The 18,211-nt window shown below is 33.6% G+C and overlaps 1 protein-coding gene across 7 annotated transcripts in view; it reads left to right on the top strand.

Moving 5' to 3' along the window:
- MAX (MYC associated factor X) overlaps nt 1-18,211 on the top strand; it is a 46,023-nt gene that overhangs the window by 8,467 nt on the left and 19,345 nt on the right. For all 7 annotated transcript variants that reach the window (XR_012486511.1, XM_074290395.1, XM_074290397.1 and 4 more), the window contains one exon: nt 188-295. Coding sequence is in view for 6 of the 7 variants with exons in the window: in XM_074290395.1 (XP_074146496.1) it covers nt 188-295 (108 nt within the window). In the remaining variant the exon portion in view is untranslated. The remainder of the gene's footprint in view (nt 1-187; nt 296-18,211) is intronic.

Raw genomic sequence — 18,211 nt, 5'->3', positions numbered from 1 at the left:
TGCCTTTAACAGGGCCTAATTCTGGAGATTCCTCCCCACTCAATTATCCCCTTCAATTCAGTGCTTCCTAGTCCAGTTGCCAGGGACATCACTGACTGCATACACCTCTGGAATGAAACCTGGATCCTTTGGTGCTATGTATTGGGAATGTTGGTTCTGATGTACTCTTTCTCATTTTCTCTTTCAGGCTGACAAACGAGCTCATCATAATGCACTGGAGCGAAAGCGCAGGGACCACATCAAAGATAGCTTTCACAGTTTGCGGGACTCTGTCCCATCACTCCAAGGAGAGAAGGTGAGTTTATTGAGAAAGCTAATAGGCTACCCCTAATCCCTTTCAGAGATAATGAATCTGATCTGCATGGGAAAAGAAAGCATCCAGAGGTAATCTAATCCCTATCATAATTCTTTTTCCCTCTTCTCCTCTCCCTTTTTTGGTGCAAATATATTAAGAACTCTTATTATTTTATTGTCTTTGGTGCCTTTTAAACATAATACAGTTGCCCTGTTTATCACTTAAAATATTTTTTTATATATTTTATTTTTTAATTACATGTAAAAACAATTTTTAACATTTGTTTTTTAAAATTTTGAGTTTCAAATTCTCTCCCTTCATCCTCTCCCATCATCTCCCTGAGAAGGGAAGCAGAGTAATAATTCTTAAACATTTTTTGATTCTTGCTTCACTTGAAACAAAAATCACATGGACTCCCTAACCTACTTTTTCCCATTTGCCACTACCAAACTATATAAGAAATAATAGTCCTGTTTATGAACTACTCAGTTGGGTGATTCTTTATTAAATGCCAGTAATTATGGATAGCCAAAACAAAATGAGAAAAATTATATTATAAAAATATTACATAAAATGAGCCTCTGTCTTGCTTTGAGTATATTTATACATACATACTTGCACATATTAATGAACACAAATTCTTACTCTTCTTTCACACTTATGGGCCCAAAACAGCAAAAATCAATTGTGCTATTGGTTGGTGAACATTCTTTGTCCAGAGAAAATAGTAAATAATGCTTACAGATGAAAATTTTCAGAACCATCTGTGAACTAAATTCTAGTAACTTTTTTTCCCCCAGACATAGTTTCCAGAGTGTGAACAGTCTGCTAAATTTTGTGGAGAGACACTCATAAACATGTATCCTCATAAACTGGATTGGCCTTCCAAAAATTAGTATCTCTCTGGAGAGGCAATCACCAGCTGTTTCCATATTTAAAAGCAAAGCAAGAAGTTGTGGGCAAGGGTCAGTTCTTGGAATTCTGAGGTGGTACATCTGTTTTCACAGATAGTTTGATCCTTAAAATAGAATAGAAGTAGTTAAATGGCTCATTTTGAACTGTTGTTCAGTAGAGTGAGTGATCATAGAAGACTTGTATCTTTGTGGTCCAAAAGTCCTAAGATAAGCATTCAAGAAAATCTTTGCTTATAGGAATAATTTGAATAGCTTTCTTTAGGTGTAGAAGTCTGGTGATGTTTTGCACTTAGCTAAGGTCAAGATTATATTTGAATGGCTCGGATGTATTTGAAACTGATGTGACTTTTTTTTTTTTACATTCACACTGGCACTAAAGTGAGTCAAAATGCTGGAAGTGTGCCCTAAGGTGTGGTCAGTCTTTCATAGCACTAAATCATAGGTTAGGGCTTAGCTTTATCAGAACAATAAATAAATAGGCCATGCGAATACCTGCTATAGTGAAATCAGAGTTTTCACCTATTATAGACTTCATTTAATGACTCTAAAGTAAGGGTATTTATCTTGGAGCAACAGCACTTCTAGGTTTAGCATAGTCACAGACCAAAGAATCTGAACAGCTGGCCACAGAACCACCCTCTCAGTCAAAGTGCATGTGTACAAAGGGCTATCTGAGTAGCTGATTTGTGCATCTTTCCATTGTATATCTGTAAACTTTAAAGTTTAAATTTAAACTTTGTAAATTTTAAAGTATTATATAAGAGAGCTTCTGAGGATTCTTATAATGTTTCTAGCATTAGTTTGGTATATCAAAAAAGGTAACAATTTTAGTAACCTTATAGAGAGCCACAAAGGAAGATTAAAAAATTTTTTGTCTCATTTTTTATACATAAAAAAAAATCATCCTGATTTTGATTTTGATCTTTAGTCCTCCTATATGCATTTTACACACACACACGCACACACATTTTTAAAATTTTGATCTTTAGTCCTTCTGTATGCATTTTACACACACACACACACACACACACACACACACACACACACACACACATTATAATAGTAACATGTTGAATCTATCATGAAATAGACATTAAAAGTTTCATATACAATTCTCTTTTTATGTTTTTTATATATAGAGAAGTATTTACTTTGGTATTCATAATTTAAAAAAGCAAAACATCCTGGTGAATCATTATCAACTTACAGAAATGTAACCTTCCTTGTATATATGAAGAAAAGCTGGGAAAACATTTTTTATGTTGATATAATTCCCAAACTGATATGGGATAATGTCTCTATTATATTAAATTAGATATAAAGAATCTGATTCTGTAACTACTAGTTTCTGGAAGACTGAAATAATTTGCCATTAATTATACCTAGTCTAGAAATCCTAGTTCTGAAGTTATTGAATCTAACAACAGCATTTTCCCAGCAAAAGTGATTAAAGAAAGTTGGTACCAGCAACTCAACTCTTTAGTCTTACTTGGTTTAAAAAAAAAAAAAAATTGCAAATTCAGAGTTATGTACTTCATTATTCCTTTTCTAGTATTGTTCCTTATGTGCAGTGAATCCAGTGATCCAAATAGATTTATCCAGCTTCCAAACTCTTGATGCAATTTTTTAAAAAAAGCATATTTAAATCAAAGGAAAGTAGCTTGTTCTTGATCTGGGTTGTGGTAATTTGGATAGTGACAAATCAGTAATCAAAGGTCTTTTCCATTTAGACTTCGGGCAACAAAGCTCCAATGTTTTAGGCCAGATGTCCTTGAGTTTTTCCTAACTTTGAATATTCCTAGTTCAGTTGATTTAATGAGGCAAATTAATTTTAATAATTCCCACTTAAATTGCTTTGTGATTCACCATCTTTTAGTATTAGAAGACAGTTTGGGACAGTTTCCTTCTAGGTTAGATTATCACAGCTAAATTATTTCATTCAGTGTATGAGCAACTACAGGTGGTTCTTTGATATGAAATTAAGATTATACTAATAGTAACTTATATATATATATTTGATATTTGTGCTAGAGCCCAGCTCTAACTGAATTTTCATTATTTGTATTTATACCTCACGAAACCAGCAAATTGTACAAATCAGGGCTTATTTTATTGTTTTGTTGATTTTTACTAGATTTTAAAGTAATCAATGGGAAAAATGTTAGTAATGCAGATAAAACTTTAAAAGTATATCATGGATACAGTTACCATAGAGCCAATTGTTAACCATTTATCAGTGTTGAACATTTACCTGATTTAAATTTAAACATTTACCCGATTATAACACTATTAAGTTTTAGGACTTCAACCCAATTTTTCTCTAAACTTCTTTCTAGTAACATGAATATTAACATTGAATTGGGCAAGGGCTGTTTAAGAGTGTCTGTTCTCATTGAAAATGATCACTTTTTGCCTAAGAAAAATGAAGTGATCCTTATGTCTGCTGAGGAAATTACTACTTGAATGGTTATATTTTATATGCTTGACATCTTCAGTTAGATAAAGATTATTCTATACTTTCTAGGCTGTGTGGCATTTTTGTGCTACTGATAAAATACTCTACCTGTAGTTAGTAGTTACTTAGTAGGTGGTAGTCATTATGTTTGTACAGTCTGGGGTCATTCAAAAAGCTTTCTGGCCCCATATAACTGCATTAATAAAGATGAATATGCAACTGTTTTATTCTGGGAAGTTTTATATGGCTGCTGGAAGATTAATTCCTATTGATAGCTAGTTTGGACCATATTGTACTTGGAAAGCATAAGTAAGCATAAGTTTTGATCCCTTGCAAAGTCTTTTTCATATGAAGTTAATTCTTTAGTCCTATTCACTATAGTTTATGTGTATTGTATTTCTTGCAAATTTGGGGGTAGATATCCAGTATCAATAGTAATAAAAGCAAACTCAAATGAATTTTGGCCCTCAATATTAACTAGTCTTTAAGGAATTTTACTCTGATATGTTGCTGACCAAAGAAATAGTATTTGCCTCAAAAATGCTAGTGTTCATTGGCAATAAGGCGAAAGCATTAAAAATACATCCTACTTATTTGGTGAGAATCTGAGTGGTCATATGTGTCTTTTAAGTAGAAGCAAATTTCTGCTATACCATAAGTTAGTTCTTAGTTCCTGGATTTAAAGGGACTACTTTTTGCCATTGTGGTTGGTTATGGAACTAAAGAGCTACATTCAACAATCCCATTCATACAAATAAAGGCTTCAGTTATCCATGCCCAAATTCATTCTCATCATACTGCTATGTTAATTATTCCATGGGGAGGGAGGGGGGAAGAGAAGCAGAGACTAGGCCTTCTTGTCTTGTTTGGGCTTGAAGTACAGCAATCATTCATGGACCTAATACCAATGTTGACCAATATGGAAGCTTTACCTTATTCTGTTTTTGTTGTTGTTGTTGTTGTTGTTTAGAAAGGAGGCTGGTTTTTCCTCTTAAAGCAGCCTGGTCCTCCTCTCCTAAGGAATCACTATAATAGCAATAGACATAGGGCAAACACTAGATTTTAGCAATAGACATAGGGCAAATACAGCGTTAGCTCTTTTGAAGCTCAGAACTCCCCAACTCAAAGGATCTACCAGCGTCAGCCTTCCCTAAAGTCAGTCAGGTATGACAGGCAGGTATCACTACTCCTGGCTCCAGTCATGTTGCAATATGGGGCTTTGTCCAGGCTAAGCAAATTCCAACTTTCTTATGAGATTGAGATAAGAAAAGGCACATTATTAGTTCTGCAAGCTTCCCACAAAAACACTCTTGAAGCTGTATATAATATTGTACTTATTATTTAGACTTGGTCCAGAGGAACAGATGATGAAAATCTCCTTTTGGTAGTGAATTAGGGATTATAGATGTGAAGTGTCACATGTGTCAAATATAGTCTATTATTTTTTGTTACAAGGAAAGGCTTTAGTGAAGGAAGAGTGGTATAAAAAAATAAAATTCAATTAAATTTTTAAAGAACAAAAAAAATAAAAATTTTAAATAGTCATCAACAAACCTTTGAGTATATACTATTGGAAGTAGGCGTCTGTAATGGGGTTTGGGGACAAAAAGATTTAAGACATGAGTCATTAGGTTTATAAGTCTAGGATCATTTAGAAAGTTTTTTGGTATCATATGGCTTCATTCTTTAGGGGATTTATAATCCGAGAAGGGTATGAGTATGTATATCATGCAGGTATATTTTATGTCTATGTGTAAAAAGATAAATAACAGTTGTGGTAGCATATGTGCCAGATGAGTGGTATAGTTTTGTGTCTAGTTTATTTTTATATTCTATTAAAGCCTGATTTCCTTAAAAGGGAAGGAAAGGAATATTAATCAAACCAAACTCTCAGCTTCAGACAAGCAAGATTAATCAAAAACTCAGTGATACTTAGCTACATTTCCAGAAGTAGTTTAGTACTACCAAGGGGAAAGGATTACCATGGACTTGGTACATTTCATCCAACTACATTGTTTCCTTGTATCTCAATGAGACACTAAAAAGATTGTGTTCTGGATTAACACAAAACCAAAGCCCTGCCCATTTCACCTCACTAAAATTCTTATTGCCCTTTCATGTGACTTGTGGTGACCAGGTTAAAGTCTAACTTAAGGATAATATTTGCACTGTTTATCTGTCAGGGTTTTTATGGAGATGAAATTCAGTTAGGTTCAACACACATTTGTTAGATGCTTACTAAGTATGTTTTAAATAATGGGGCTGAATAAAGACAAAATCAAAATAATTCTACCCTTCAAAGAACTTGTTCTATTAGGAATATACTATACACACACACACACACCAAAAAAAAAAAACAAAAAAAAAACCAGGTAATTTAAAGAGTATGTCAGGAAGGGTTTTTCTTTGAAGAGGAGTGACAGTCAATTCTTAAGGAAGCTATAGATTCTAGAATTCTAGAATGTCAGTTTGGTTAAAGTATATAAAGTGGAATAATAATATAATTGATGTTTTAATAACATGTAATCAGCATGGAAAGGTCAATTGGCACCAGATTGTTGAGGATTTTAAATATTATAACGAATATGAAAAGTGCTGTTTGTACCTATGTCTCTAGCTCTGACCCATTTCCTTAACTTCAGGACAGAATCTCTAAATTACTTCCTGATATCCTCAATTGTATCTCTTTAAACATTGAGATATTTTAAACTGAATTTAGTCTTAAAATTAGCTTCATCTTGAGGACTCCCTAGGTAATCATTCTCATAATCACTCAACCCTAGATTTTAGAATCATCTTTGACTTCTTTCTTACTTCCATCCATCCCCCTACACAACTATAATTCAATCATTTCTCAGTCCTTTTGTAATGTTCTTTGATTCTGCTCTTTTCTTTCGATTCCCATTGCTATTAGCCTAGACCTATCATAGTTTCCAGACTAATGTTTATGCTTTGTTTTTCTGTCCATATTTATCCATTCCTATTTTGTGACATAAATATAAACCCAAAATGCTATTTGATACTGTACTGGCATGATAGCCCACTGCTCAAAAACTTTTTTTTTTTTTTTGCTAACCATTACATGAAAATCAGATTGGTATTCAAGGCCTTCCATAGTTGGACATCTTATTTTTATATATTTTTTTTCTTCCCCCTTTTTCGATGTAAACCTTGTTGTTCTGGCCAAACAGTTCATCTCATTGTATTTGTGATGTCGTATTATCCATATCTCTATGTACACACATAAACATTTCCTCTGGTTTTATAAAGTTTAAGATTCTGCCTTATATGAATTTGTTCTGGCCTCATAACTACCTTATCCTCTCAAATGATAAATCTATTGATCATTTAGCTGTTTGACATATATTTTTGTTCTTAAGTACGTATCTGTCCTGTATCTCCAGTTAGATTTCAAGATTTTTCTGGATCAGACTGTCACTGTTTATATGCCACGTGCTTAAAAAAAAAAAAAAAAAAAATGTATGTGATATCTGCAATAAAGTGGCAGGTCTTTATAAAGATTAAACCAGATCAGATCATCCACATGATTGAAATAAGGCCCTTCCCTAAGGGTTCCAGAGGCACATGACCCTGAACTCTAGGCTTCAACTCAGAGAATAAGAGCAGAATAATTCTTACGGAAACCATTCCATCATCCGTTAGCTGTACTCTACAATAGGTACTGATTGGTTTAGAATAACATTGATTTTTCTATGGTTTTTTAAGGTTTATGAAGCACTTTGAACATTTCTAATTTGAGCTTCACAACTTCCAAGTGAAATGGGTACTATGAATGATATCATCTCATTTTTACAGATGAGGAAACTGAGGCTTAGAGCTTTATTTGACCATGGTTACACAGCTAAGTCTTTTCAATCCCGAGTGTAACATTGATTTTATCTTATCCTTGTGTGAAATTGTTTAGTTTTCATCTCTGCCATATCTATAGTATGATGAATCCTAGATTTTATGTAAGGCACAAACCATTTCAAGAGGGCCTTTGGAAAAGGGTTGAGCCCTTTGAATGAAAGGCAGGATACCACTTCTGCCCCCCTCAGATACAGATACTTGTGCCTTTCTTGGCTACAAGATGTTTATTTAGCTAGCAGAAGATGATTTGGGAATACTAAATTAGTCTAAGTCAGAGTATAACAGAACTACTAACTTCCATTATCTTGGACATTAACCATCTTTTAATATAGTGTAAAGATCACATTAGATTTTATAGTTGCATGGCAGCTAGGTGGCACAGTGGATACAGCACCAGCCCTGAATTCAGGAGGACCCCAGTTCAAATCTGGTCTCAGACACTTAACACTTCCTAGCTGTGTGACCCTGGGCAAGTCACTTAACCCCAGCCTCAGGGGGAAAAAAAAAGATTTTATAGTTGCCACATCTTACTGTTAGTTGGTTTTGCATTTGAAATTGACTAAGAATTCTAGATCTTTTCATATGAGCTATGCCTCCTCTGACACACCTATTCTATAACAGGTTATATTGATTGATTATATTACATTATATTGTATTGTATTGTATTATATTATATTGATTAAGCCAATTTGACCAAAATATTTTTTACAAAATAGAATCTGAAAGCACAGTCACATATCCTCTAGTCCAAGCTTGAAATTCAGTACCCTCCCAGATATATATATATATATATATATACATATATATATATATATATATATCTGGAGGTGGTTACTTAAGGTTGAGTATCTGATTCTTAACTCTTCAGGTCAGAAATTTAGTCTACGTAGAAATGATCCAAGCTCTGGGGAAGGGAATAGATACTTATATAACACCTACAATGTGCTAAGCACTGTGATAACTGTTTTTATAGTTATCACATTTGATGCTCATGACAACTCTGTGAGATAGATGCTAATAATAGCTTCTGCTTTACAGTGGAGGAAATAAAGACAAATAGAGATTAAGTGACTTGGCCTAGGGTCACAAAACTGGATTTGAACTCGGGGTTTCCTGACTCTACACCTAATATTCTAAACTGCTGAGCCACCAGCTGTCTCTATAGTTCATTTACACTAACCAAATTTAGAGGACTTAGAAACCAAACTATCAATTTTCAGATGTTAAATGAGAAATGCCACTATAACTTGGATTTACGTAAATCCGTCTCTATTTCAATTAAGGGTTCACATTTAAAAATCTATAATGAATAATATGAATGCCAAGGCAATTAGTTTGCTGAAAGCCTATTTAGAAAACCAAATTAAAAATAAAAACTTTGTAGCTACAGAATCATAGTTAAAAAGTTCATTAGTTTCATTGATTTCAAGGTAGAAGAGATCTCTGAGGCCTTTAGTTTGTTTTGTGGGTTTTATAGTAAAGAAATTTGAGTTGAGTGATTTTACTGCCTATTACTCTCCTATTATGACACCATTTCCTTGGACCACCTATATTATATTTAAATAGGATCATAGTTTTCTTTGTAGTTAAATTTCTATGGGAAAATTTTAAAATTGCCATTGATTTGAGTAACCCTCTTCATTATGTTTTAGAGTCTTGTTACTTTGAGTAGTAATTTATCACTTGCCCCAAAATATTAGTTCAAGTTATGGTACTATTAAATAGGTTACTACTCTTTTTGACTTGAATCATAGTTCAGTTGGTCTCCCAAGGAAGAAGACATTCAGTTCATTTCAAGAAATATTAATAACCTGTTCTGTACAGATCACTGTGCAAAGGATAATACATTGTAGATGAGGTAAAATATCTATTGTCATAGAACCCGGGGCAGGAGAGGGGAATTCATGAGGGGTGGAGAGGGGTGATACACACTTTGCTATAATACACACTTTTTTAAAAGCTGCCGGAAAATATGTGAGGTCTCTGGGGAAGAGAAATTTATTACCAATTTAAGAAGATCAAAATAGGATTTGTGAAAGACAAAGCATGAGAGAAAAGGATAAAAAGTTAGTTTCTTTTGATTGTGGAAGGCTTAGCCTGCTAACTTTTTTTTATCCTTCCAAACATATTTTTGTATCCTGCACAAGAAAAATCAGATCAAAAAGTAAACAACAAAACAAAAAAAATAGGGGGAAAAAAGTGAAAATACTATGCTTTAATCCCTATTTAGTCTCCATAGTGTTCTCTAAATGCAGATGGCTCTATCTCAAGTCTTAGAATTGCCCTGAATCACTCACTGCCTGAAAGAGTTCATTCATCACAGTAGGTCTTCACATAATCTTCTTACAGTGTGCAATGTTCTCTTAATTCTGCTCACTTCACTCAGATCAGTTTATACAGGTTTTTGCAGGCTTTTCTGACATCAGCCTGCTCATCATTTCTTATAGAACAATATTCCTTTATATATACATACCATAACATAATAGCCATTCCCCAACTGATGGGCATCCACTCAATTTCCAGTTCCTTGTCACTATAAAGAGGGCTACTACAAACATTTTTTAACATGTGGATACTTTTCCCTTTTTTATGATCTCTTTGGAATACAGATCCATTAGGCATACTGCTGGATCAAATGATGCGCAATTTGATAGACCTTTGGACATAGTTCCAAGTTGCTCTCCAAAGATTGGATCAGTTCATAACTCCACCAACAGTGCATTAGTGTTCTAGTTTTCCAACATTTGTCATTATCTTTTAATGTCATCATAGCCTTGAGAGGTGTGCAATAATACCTCAAAATTATCTTGATTTGCATTTCTCTAATCAATAGTAATTACTGATTACTAAAATCCAGATGGATTTTGTTATTTTTTTTTTTCTAACTCTATAAAGTAATTTCTTGGCAGTTTGATTGGTATGGCACTGAATAGGTAGATTAATTTAGGTAGAATTGTAATTTTTATTATAATAGCTCAGCCTACCCATGAGCACTTGTTATCTTTCTAATTGTTTAGATCTAACTTTATTTATGTGAAAAGTATTCCCCCCCCCCCTTGAGGCTGGGGTTAAGTGACTTGCCCAGGGTCACACAGCTAGGAAGTGTTAAATGTCCGAGATCAGATTTGAACTTGGGTCCTCCTGAATTCAAGGCTGGTGCTCTATCCACTGCGCCACCTAGCTAACCCTGTGTGAAAAGTATTTTGTAATTGTGTTGATATAGTTTCCGATTTTGTCTTGGCAGGTAGACTTGCAAATATTTTATTTTATCTACTGTTTATTTTAAATATCTCTACTTTCTGTCTTGCTGCTGAACTTTGTTGGTAACATAGAAATGCTGATGATTTATGTGGGTATATTTTAATAATAACTTTGCTAAAGTTATTGTTTCTAGTAGCTTTTTACTTGATTCTCTAAGTATACCATCATATCATCTGTAAAGAGTGAAATTATCTACTCTAATTCCTTCAATTTCTTTTTCTTCTCTTATTGCTAAAACTAACATTTCTAGTACAATATTGAATAGTAGTGATGATAATTTCACCTCTGATCTTATTAGGAAAACTACTTTATCTCTATTACATATGCTTGCTAATGATTTTAGATTGATATTATCATTTTAAGGAAAATTCCACTTGTTCCCTATGCTTACTAGTGTTTTTAATAGAAACGGGTGCAAGTTTATCTTTTTTTTTTTTTTTTTTTTTTTTTTTTAATAAATCCAACTCTTAGTTTTGTTTTTTAATTCAATAGTTTTCTTTCAATTTTACTAATCTCTCCTTTGATTTTCAGAATTTATAATTTGGTGTTTAATTGAGAGATTTTAATTTATTCTTTTTCTAGCTTTTTAGTTGCATGCCCTATACATTTATCTTTTCTTTCTCTATTTTATTCATGCAAACATCTAGTGATATAAAATTTCCCCTAAAAACTGCTTTGGCTGCATCCCATAAGTTTTGATATATTGTGTCATTATTTTCATTGTCTTGGATGATGTTTCTATGATGTGTTGTTTGACTCATTCATTCTTTAGGGTTAGATTATTTCGTTTCCAATTACTTTTTGCTCTATTTTTCCATAGTCCTTCATTAAACATAATTTTTATTGCATTATCATCTGAAACGGATGCATTTACTATTTCTGCCTTTCTGCCTTTGATTGTGAGATTTGTATGCCCCAATACAAGGTCAGTTTTTGTGTATGTGCTGTGTACCACTGAGAAAAAGTATCTTCCTTTCTATCCCTATTCAATTTTCTCCAAAGTTCTATGATACCTAATTTTTCCAAAATTCTATTAACTACCTTAACTTGGGTTATCTTGATTGTGGTTCCTCGTTATTTGAATTGTTTCTTTCTGGCTGCTTGCAGTATTTTCTCCTTGATCTGATAATTCTGGAATATAATTCTTTATTTTGTTTTCTTATTTAATTCTATTTAATTAATTCTTAACTTTAATTTCTTTGGAGTTTTCATTTTGGGGTCTCTTTAAGAGATGATCCATAGATTCCTTTAATGACTATTTTACTCTCTTGTTCTAGGATATCAAGGTAGTTTTCTTTGATGATTTCATGAAAGATAATGTCTAGGGTCTTTTTTTAAATCATGTAGTAGTTTTTTTTTTGAACTTTTGAACTTTTGAACTACTTGAACTTTCAAGTAGTTCAGTAATTCTTAGATTCTCCCCTAGATCTATTTTCTAGGCCAGTTTTTCTAATGAGGTATTTTATATTTTCTTTTCTTTTTTTAAATTTTTAAAAAATGATTCTTGATTTCTCATTGAGTCATTCACTTTCATTTGTCCAATTGTAATTTTTAGTGAATTATTTTCTTCAGTTAGCTTTTTTATTTTTTGCATTTGGCAAATTATTCTTCTTTAAAAGTTATTTTGTTTAGTGGAATTTTTTTTCCCCCCATTTTGCCAATTCTGTTTTTTAAGAAGTTTTCTTCTCAGTATTTTTCCATTTCTTCAAATTTATTATTTAAGGAGTTGTTTTCTTCCCTCAGTTTTTGTGCTTCCTTTTCCTAGGGTATTGGCTTTTCCGTCCAAACTTTAATAACTTTTGAGTACTCTCATTTCTTTTCCCCATTTTTCTTTTCTCTCTCTCTTTAGATTCTTTTTGCACTCTTCCCAGAGAGCCTTTTAAACTGGAGACCAATTCATATTCCCTTTAAAGCTATATCTGCAGACATTTTTTATTTGTTGCCTTCTTCTGGGTTTTGTTCTGTTGTTGTCTCCATAGCAGTTCTCTATGGTCTTTTTTGCTCATTTTTAAAGATTGAAGTCTGCTATTAGGGTACAGGGGAGATTGTCCTGAGCTTCCACTATAGGGCCAAGGAGCTCCTCACTGACTGTGCTGGGGCCAATGCTGCAGGCTTCCCCACTGCACTGAGCGTACTGGCTAAGTCCTGCTTCTTAAGCTGGAGTTCAGCACTTATAATTTGGTTTTTGTGATTGCATGGGAGGTCTGCACAGTTGGTTTGCTGATCTTGCCTTCTCAACTAGGAAAGAATAACTAATGCTGCTATGTTTTGGCTAAGAATCTCCAGCTAGATTCACTGCCAGGCCTCACCACATTGGGCTTCACTACACCTGTGCTGAGCTGTATTCTCCCTGCCCAATTGAGACAGACATTTTCTGTAGTCCTTCCAAAAATATCTGAAGCTGGAAAATTATTACACTCAAATGTTAGTAGATTCTGTCACTCCAAAAATCCATTTAGAGGCTTGATCTAGTGTTGCTTGTGAGAGAAGCCAGGAGGAATTTAGGCAATGTTCTGTTTACTTTCTGCCATCTTGGCTCTGCCCCTTAAATTCTGGAAAACTACTTGCTAGATTTTTCAAATAATCTAAACCAGAGGTGTGAACTACTCCTAATTGTGAATGTAATGGAGGAAAATAGCTAATAAAATAAATAAAAATATATTACAAATCGTAATTGTTTTCTAAATCAGTATGCTGCCTGTTTCTATTTGAACTTGATGCCATTATTCTAGGCCTCTCATAAGGAGGGCCTTTACTAGGGTGATGGCTTAAAAAGGATAGAAGGAAAGTAAGGATGCGAGAAATACAATGAAGGTGGAAAAGAGAGAAGTTATAACTAGAGATACAACTACACTTTTGTGTTTAGGTGAGAGTTGAAGCCTTGATAATTTAGCTGGGCAAGGGGGAATAAACAAGGGCTGAGAACAGCCTTGGGAAACACCTACCCTACAGCATGGGGAAGAAGATGAGGTTCGAACAGACAAACCATTAAAGAGACAGAAGGAAAACCCAAGAGAATTGTGTCTCTGAAGCCAAGGAAGTCAAGGATGGTCATCAATGTCATGCTGCTAAAAGATCAAGGAAGATGACTGAAAAAAGGTCCAATAGATACAGTATGATTTAGACATTGGGAACTTTGGAGAGAACTGTTTCGGCAGTATGCTGCTATTCAAAGTTTTATTGCCATAAATCAAAGAGTGAGTTGGTTGGGAGAAAATGTGGCCAATTTTTTTTAAAAGTAAAGTTCAAAATGGAAGAGAATAAAGAGAAGGAAAGATAAAAGGATAAAGGTTTGAGATTGGGCATATTTGGAATTGAAGTTATGAATTTTGGAGGAAATGAGATAATAGGGCCATGGCAGAGGATTTAATGTTTCCATGTTATCTGAGACAAGGAACAAAAGAAGAATATATAGGTAAAAACAGTTTTGACTTGGAGAACAGGAGACAAGGACACTGAAGTTGAATTGTGAGTCTTCTCTAAAGTAGTAGAGTTGGAAGGGTTGGACTTGAAAATAGAAAAAGAGTGATTAGGGTATGTCCCTAGTCAGTGGAGGCTTTTCACTTACCACTTTCTACAGCAATTATTAGTTCACAAATGAAAGTAGGTGATGAGATTTTCTGACAGTTAGGGAGTAGAAATTAATTTGAAGAGTTTTAAAGTATTGCGGAGTACTTTATGTCTGGCCATAGATTCCAACATGTCCAGAGTTGCAAATGAAATCAGAGTGAAGATTGATTGAGATAATCAGGATTAGAGGTTGAGGAAACCATGATAAAGATCAGTAGTACTGAAGAAGTGGAGGTGGAAGGACAAGAGCTTGTGGTCAGACAGGATAGTGACAACAGTTTTGGCCTAGAAGGTTTGCAATTATGTAAGACAATGAAGTCTTGGATGTGAGTATACTGGTGTTTAATAAATAGACAAGAATTTAGGAGCTGATATTCAGATTCTTATTCAGCATAGCTTTTAATCTTTTTTGAACTGGATCTTTATTAATAGTTCTAACAGACTGATTGAGCTTTAGATGAATCTGATACTTGCTAGGTTCCTCTTTTGCCTTCTCCATTTTGACCATAATACTTGTGCAGTTGGGCAAGTTTTACTTTCCTATTTAGTTAAGTGAATCATAGCAGGATTTTTTGTTTGTTTTTTCCCCCATCCTCTTGAATTTGAACCTTCTTTAGATGCTCTCAAGGAGGGGTGGAGTAGACAAGGATTAATTAATGCTGATATTTCTTACTTATATATTTCTGATATATTGTGGGATGCTGATATGTACCATGATATATACTTCTAGTTTCAGTAAAAAAGATTGTCATGCTAATAATTTTATGGGCTTTTTAAAACTTGGGCCTAAGCCAGATTCCAGAATTATTCTTTTGTTTATAAAGAATTGAACTAAAATATAGATTCATGCCTGAAAAGAAAACTAAAGTAACTTTATACTCTCTTTATTCTTCCTTCCTTTTTATTCAGCTCTTTTCTAAAAGGGGCAGCCAGATAGTACAGTGGATATAGCACATAGTCTGGAATCAGGAGATTCTTGCTGAGTTTTTATCTGGTCGCAGACCTTTAGTATATGTGTGACTCTGGGCAAGTTACTTAACCCCATTTGCCTCAGTTTCCTTATTTGTAAAATGATTTGGAGCAGAAAATGGCAAATCACTCTGGTGTCTTTGACAAGAGAACTCCAAATGGGGATATAAAGAGATAGACAGGACTGGAAAACAACAAAAATTGCTAAAAATTCTTTTGTCTCTAAGGAAGATTGTGCTTTCCATTTGGGGTCTTGGATTTTAATGATTTTGTTCCACTGTCAGAAAATACTGAGTTACAATAAAGAATGCCATTTTGAAAAATGTTCATCATCACATGTCCACAACTGACAGCTACATAACATTGTGTACCCTGTAGAAGACTAAATAGAGTTTGGTCTTGCTTTCCAGGTAATTAATCAGAAAGGGGAGCCTATGAGGTACAGATAAAATTCATGGGTTTGAATCCTTATTGTGTACTTAACCTCTCTGGATCTTGATTGCTTTATCTGTAAACTGAGGGGGAGAGGGAGGGGTCAGACTAGATGGATCTCTGAAGTCCCTTCTAGTTCCCAAATTTATGTTCCTTTGAATTTTTACATGTGCTATGTAAAGATAGGTAATATGCATTTATGTTGCAGATAACTTTTTTGATCATCTCCACTCCCTCTCCTTATTTTCTAATTTATTAATTATTACAGGTACTATAATAGTAAGTAATGATTGTAAAACTTAACAATAGGAATTTGAAAAGAGTGAGATAGAGATGAAATTATATTTGATCCTAAAGTTATTAGGAAGCCACTGAATAAGATCAGACTTACACTTTGATAAAAAATAATTTTGATAGCTGTGCTGGAGTTGGAGAGTGGGGAGAAACATAATTAGAAGACTACCATAGTTGCAATGAGAGGTAATAAATGCCTGAATTAAGATGATATTTGTAAGCACAGGGAAGGAGACAAATGTAAGATGTTCTGGTTGTAGAAAGAACAAGAGTTGCCAACTGATTAGATATGTGGAGTGAAGGAAGGTGAGAAATTTTAGACAACCCGATGATGGGAAAGAAAATAGTGTCCCTAACAAAAAAAGGGGTAGGTTTGAGGAGACATTGTAATAGATAGTGGAGAAAGCATATAGTCTGGGAGAACATTAAGGAATGAGAGTAAATATCTGAAGAAAAACCATCCAGTTAATTGATCACCCACACATCCATAGCCCTCCACTTTGGAAACTATCAATACAGATAATAGGAATCACATAATTTTAGAATAGGAGACCAAAGAAATCAAACTCAGCCTTTATCTTGTAGATACTGCTGAGGTTTGGAGAAGGTAAGTAATTTGCTCATTATTAAATAACTAGGTAGAAGCAGATCTTAAGATTAGCATTTAGGTCTCAATTGAGTGTTCATTACATTTCATCACAGTGCTGCAGCATGGATTTGTTTTTTGTTTTTTTGTTTTTTTTTTTTTTAATTTAAGGTAATCAAAAAGTTAATTCATTTACTATAAAGTACTGTGTTTTGACTTCAAAGAATCAACTGCAAAAGTGCCTCTGTGGCAGTTCATGAGAAAGGGATTTGGAATTTTAGTGACCTATAAGTTCAAAATGAGTTAATAGTATTATATATCAGTCTCTAAAGCATCAACAGACTGCCAAAAGAGATTCATGACACAAGAAAAGTTTAGAACTTCTGGGCTATATTAACAAAAGCATAATTTACTAAACAATGTAGATATTCCCAATATATTTTGCCATGTATTCTTAGTTTTGAGGTGGTCAGTCCTTTCTGTCCACAATCATCCTTTCTGTCTGTCCATTTTCCTCCACCACATTTAGTGACAAATGCTCTCAAAATAGGTGGTTTTAGCCAGAAGCCATGCCAAAGAAATGAAAGATAAAAACATACCAAAAAATTTACATATCCTGTCAAGATTCATTGAAGGATATTTTTCCAGCATGAAAGGAACAAAGGCCCAAAACAGGCATTGCAGACTTGTTATTTTACTTCAGATTTGTAGTTCACATCTTATGTCAATCATCTTTGCTTCATAGAATGCCATTATCCCAGATCAGTTTGGGAATTATATCAACATAAAAACATTTTCTCAGTTTTTCCTCATATATACAAGGAAGACTGCATTTCTGTAAGTTGATAATGATTCAACAAGATTTTTTGTTTTTTTAAATTTTGAATACCAAAGTAAATACTTTTCTATATATAAAAAACATAAAAAGTGAATTGTATATGAAACTTTTAATGTCTATTTCATGCTGTCTACTTTTTAAAAATACACAATAGATTCAACATGTTCCTGTTAAAATCCAGAACTTTATCAAAGATGACCTGCTTAGCTAGGTTTCCTTCTAAACTTCCTCCTATTCTCTTTTATACAGCCTTTTCCATGTTGGCTAAAAATGTTTGTTTTTATATATAAATAAATATATCTATATCCATATCTGTCTATCTATCTATCTCTATCTCTCTCTCTCTCTCTCTCTCTATATATATATATATATATATTTGCACTGTGTTCATCATCTCTTGTCAAGTTAGTAATGTTCTTTATCATAGCTGTTCTGGAGATGGAGTTGATGAGAGTTCTTAGAAATATTTTTCTTTATAATCTATAAGTTGTTCTCATTTTATTCTTAGTTTCAATTCATTCAAGTCTTCCCAAGATTTTTTAAAAATTTATTTCTTTTGTTATTCCAATCATTTTTGTGTCATTTTGTATAGTCATTCTCTTCAATTTCCAGTTCCTTTTCCTTCTCCTTTTTTGTTTGTTTTGCTTGTAACTGTTTCCTTCCTGTTATCTTCTTACCTACTGCCTAGTTCCTTTTTTGATGCTTTAAATACCAAAGTCACAGAAGT

The sequence above is a fragment of the Sminthopsis crassicaudata genome, chromosome 2 (genome assembly GCF_048593235.1).
Source record: "Sminthopsis crassicaudata isolate SCR6 chromosome 2, ASM4859323v1, whole genome shotgun sequence".
NCBI lineage: Eukaryota > Metazoa > Chordata > Mammalia > Dasyuromorphia > Dasyuridae > Sminthopsis > Sminthopsis crassicaudata.
Note: the sequence above shows the minus strand (reverse complement) of the source record. Positions and strands in the feature narration are given on the sequence as shown.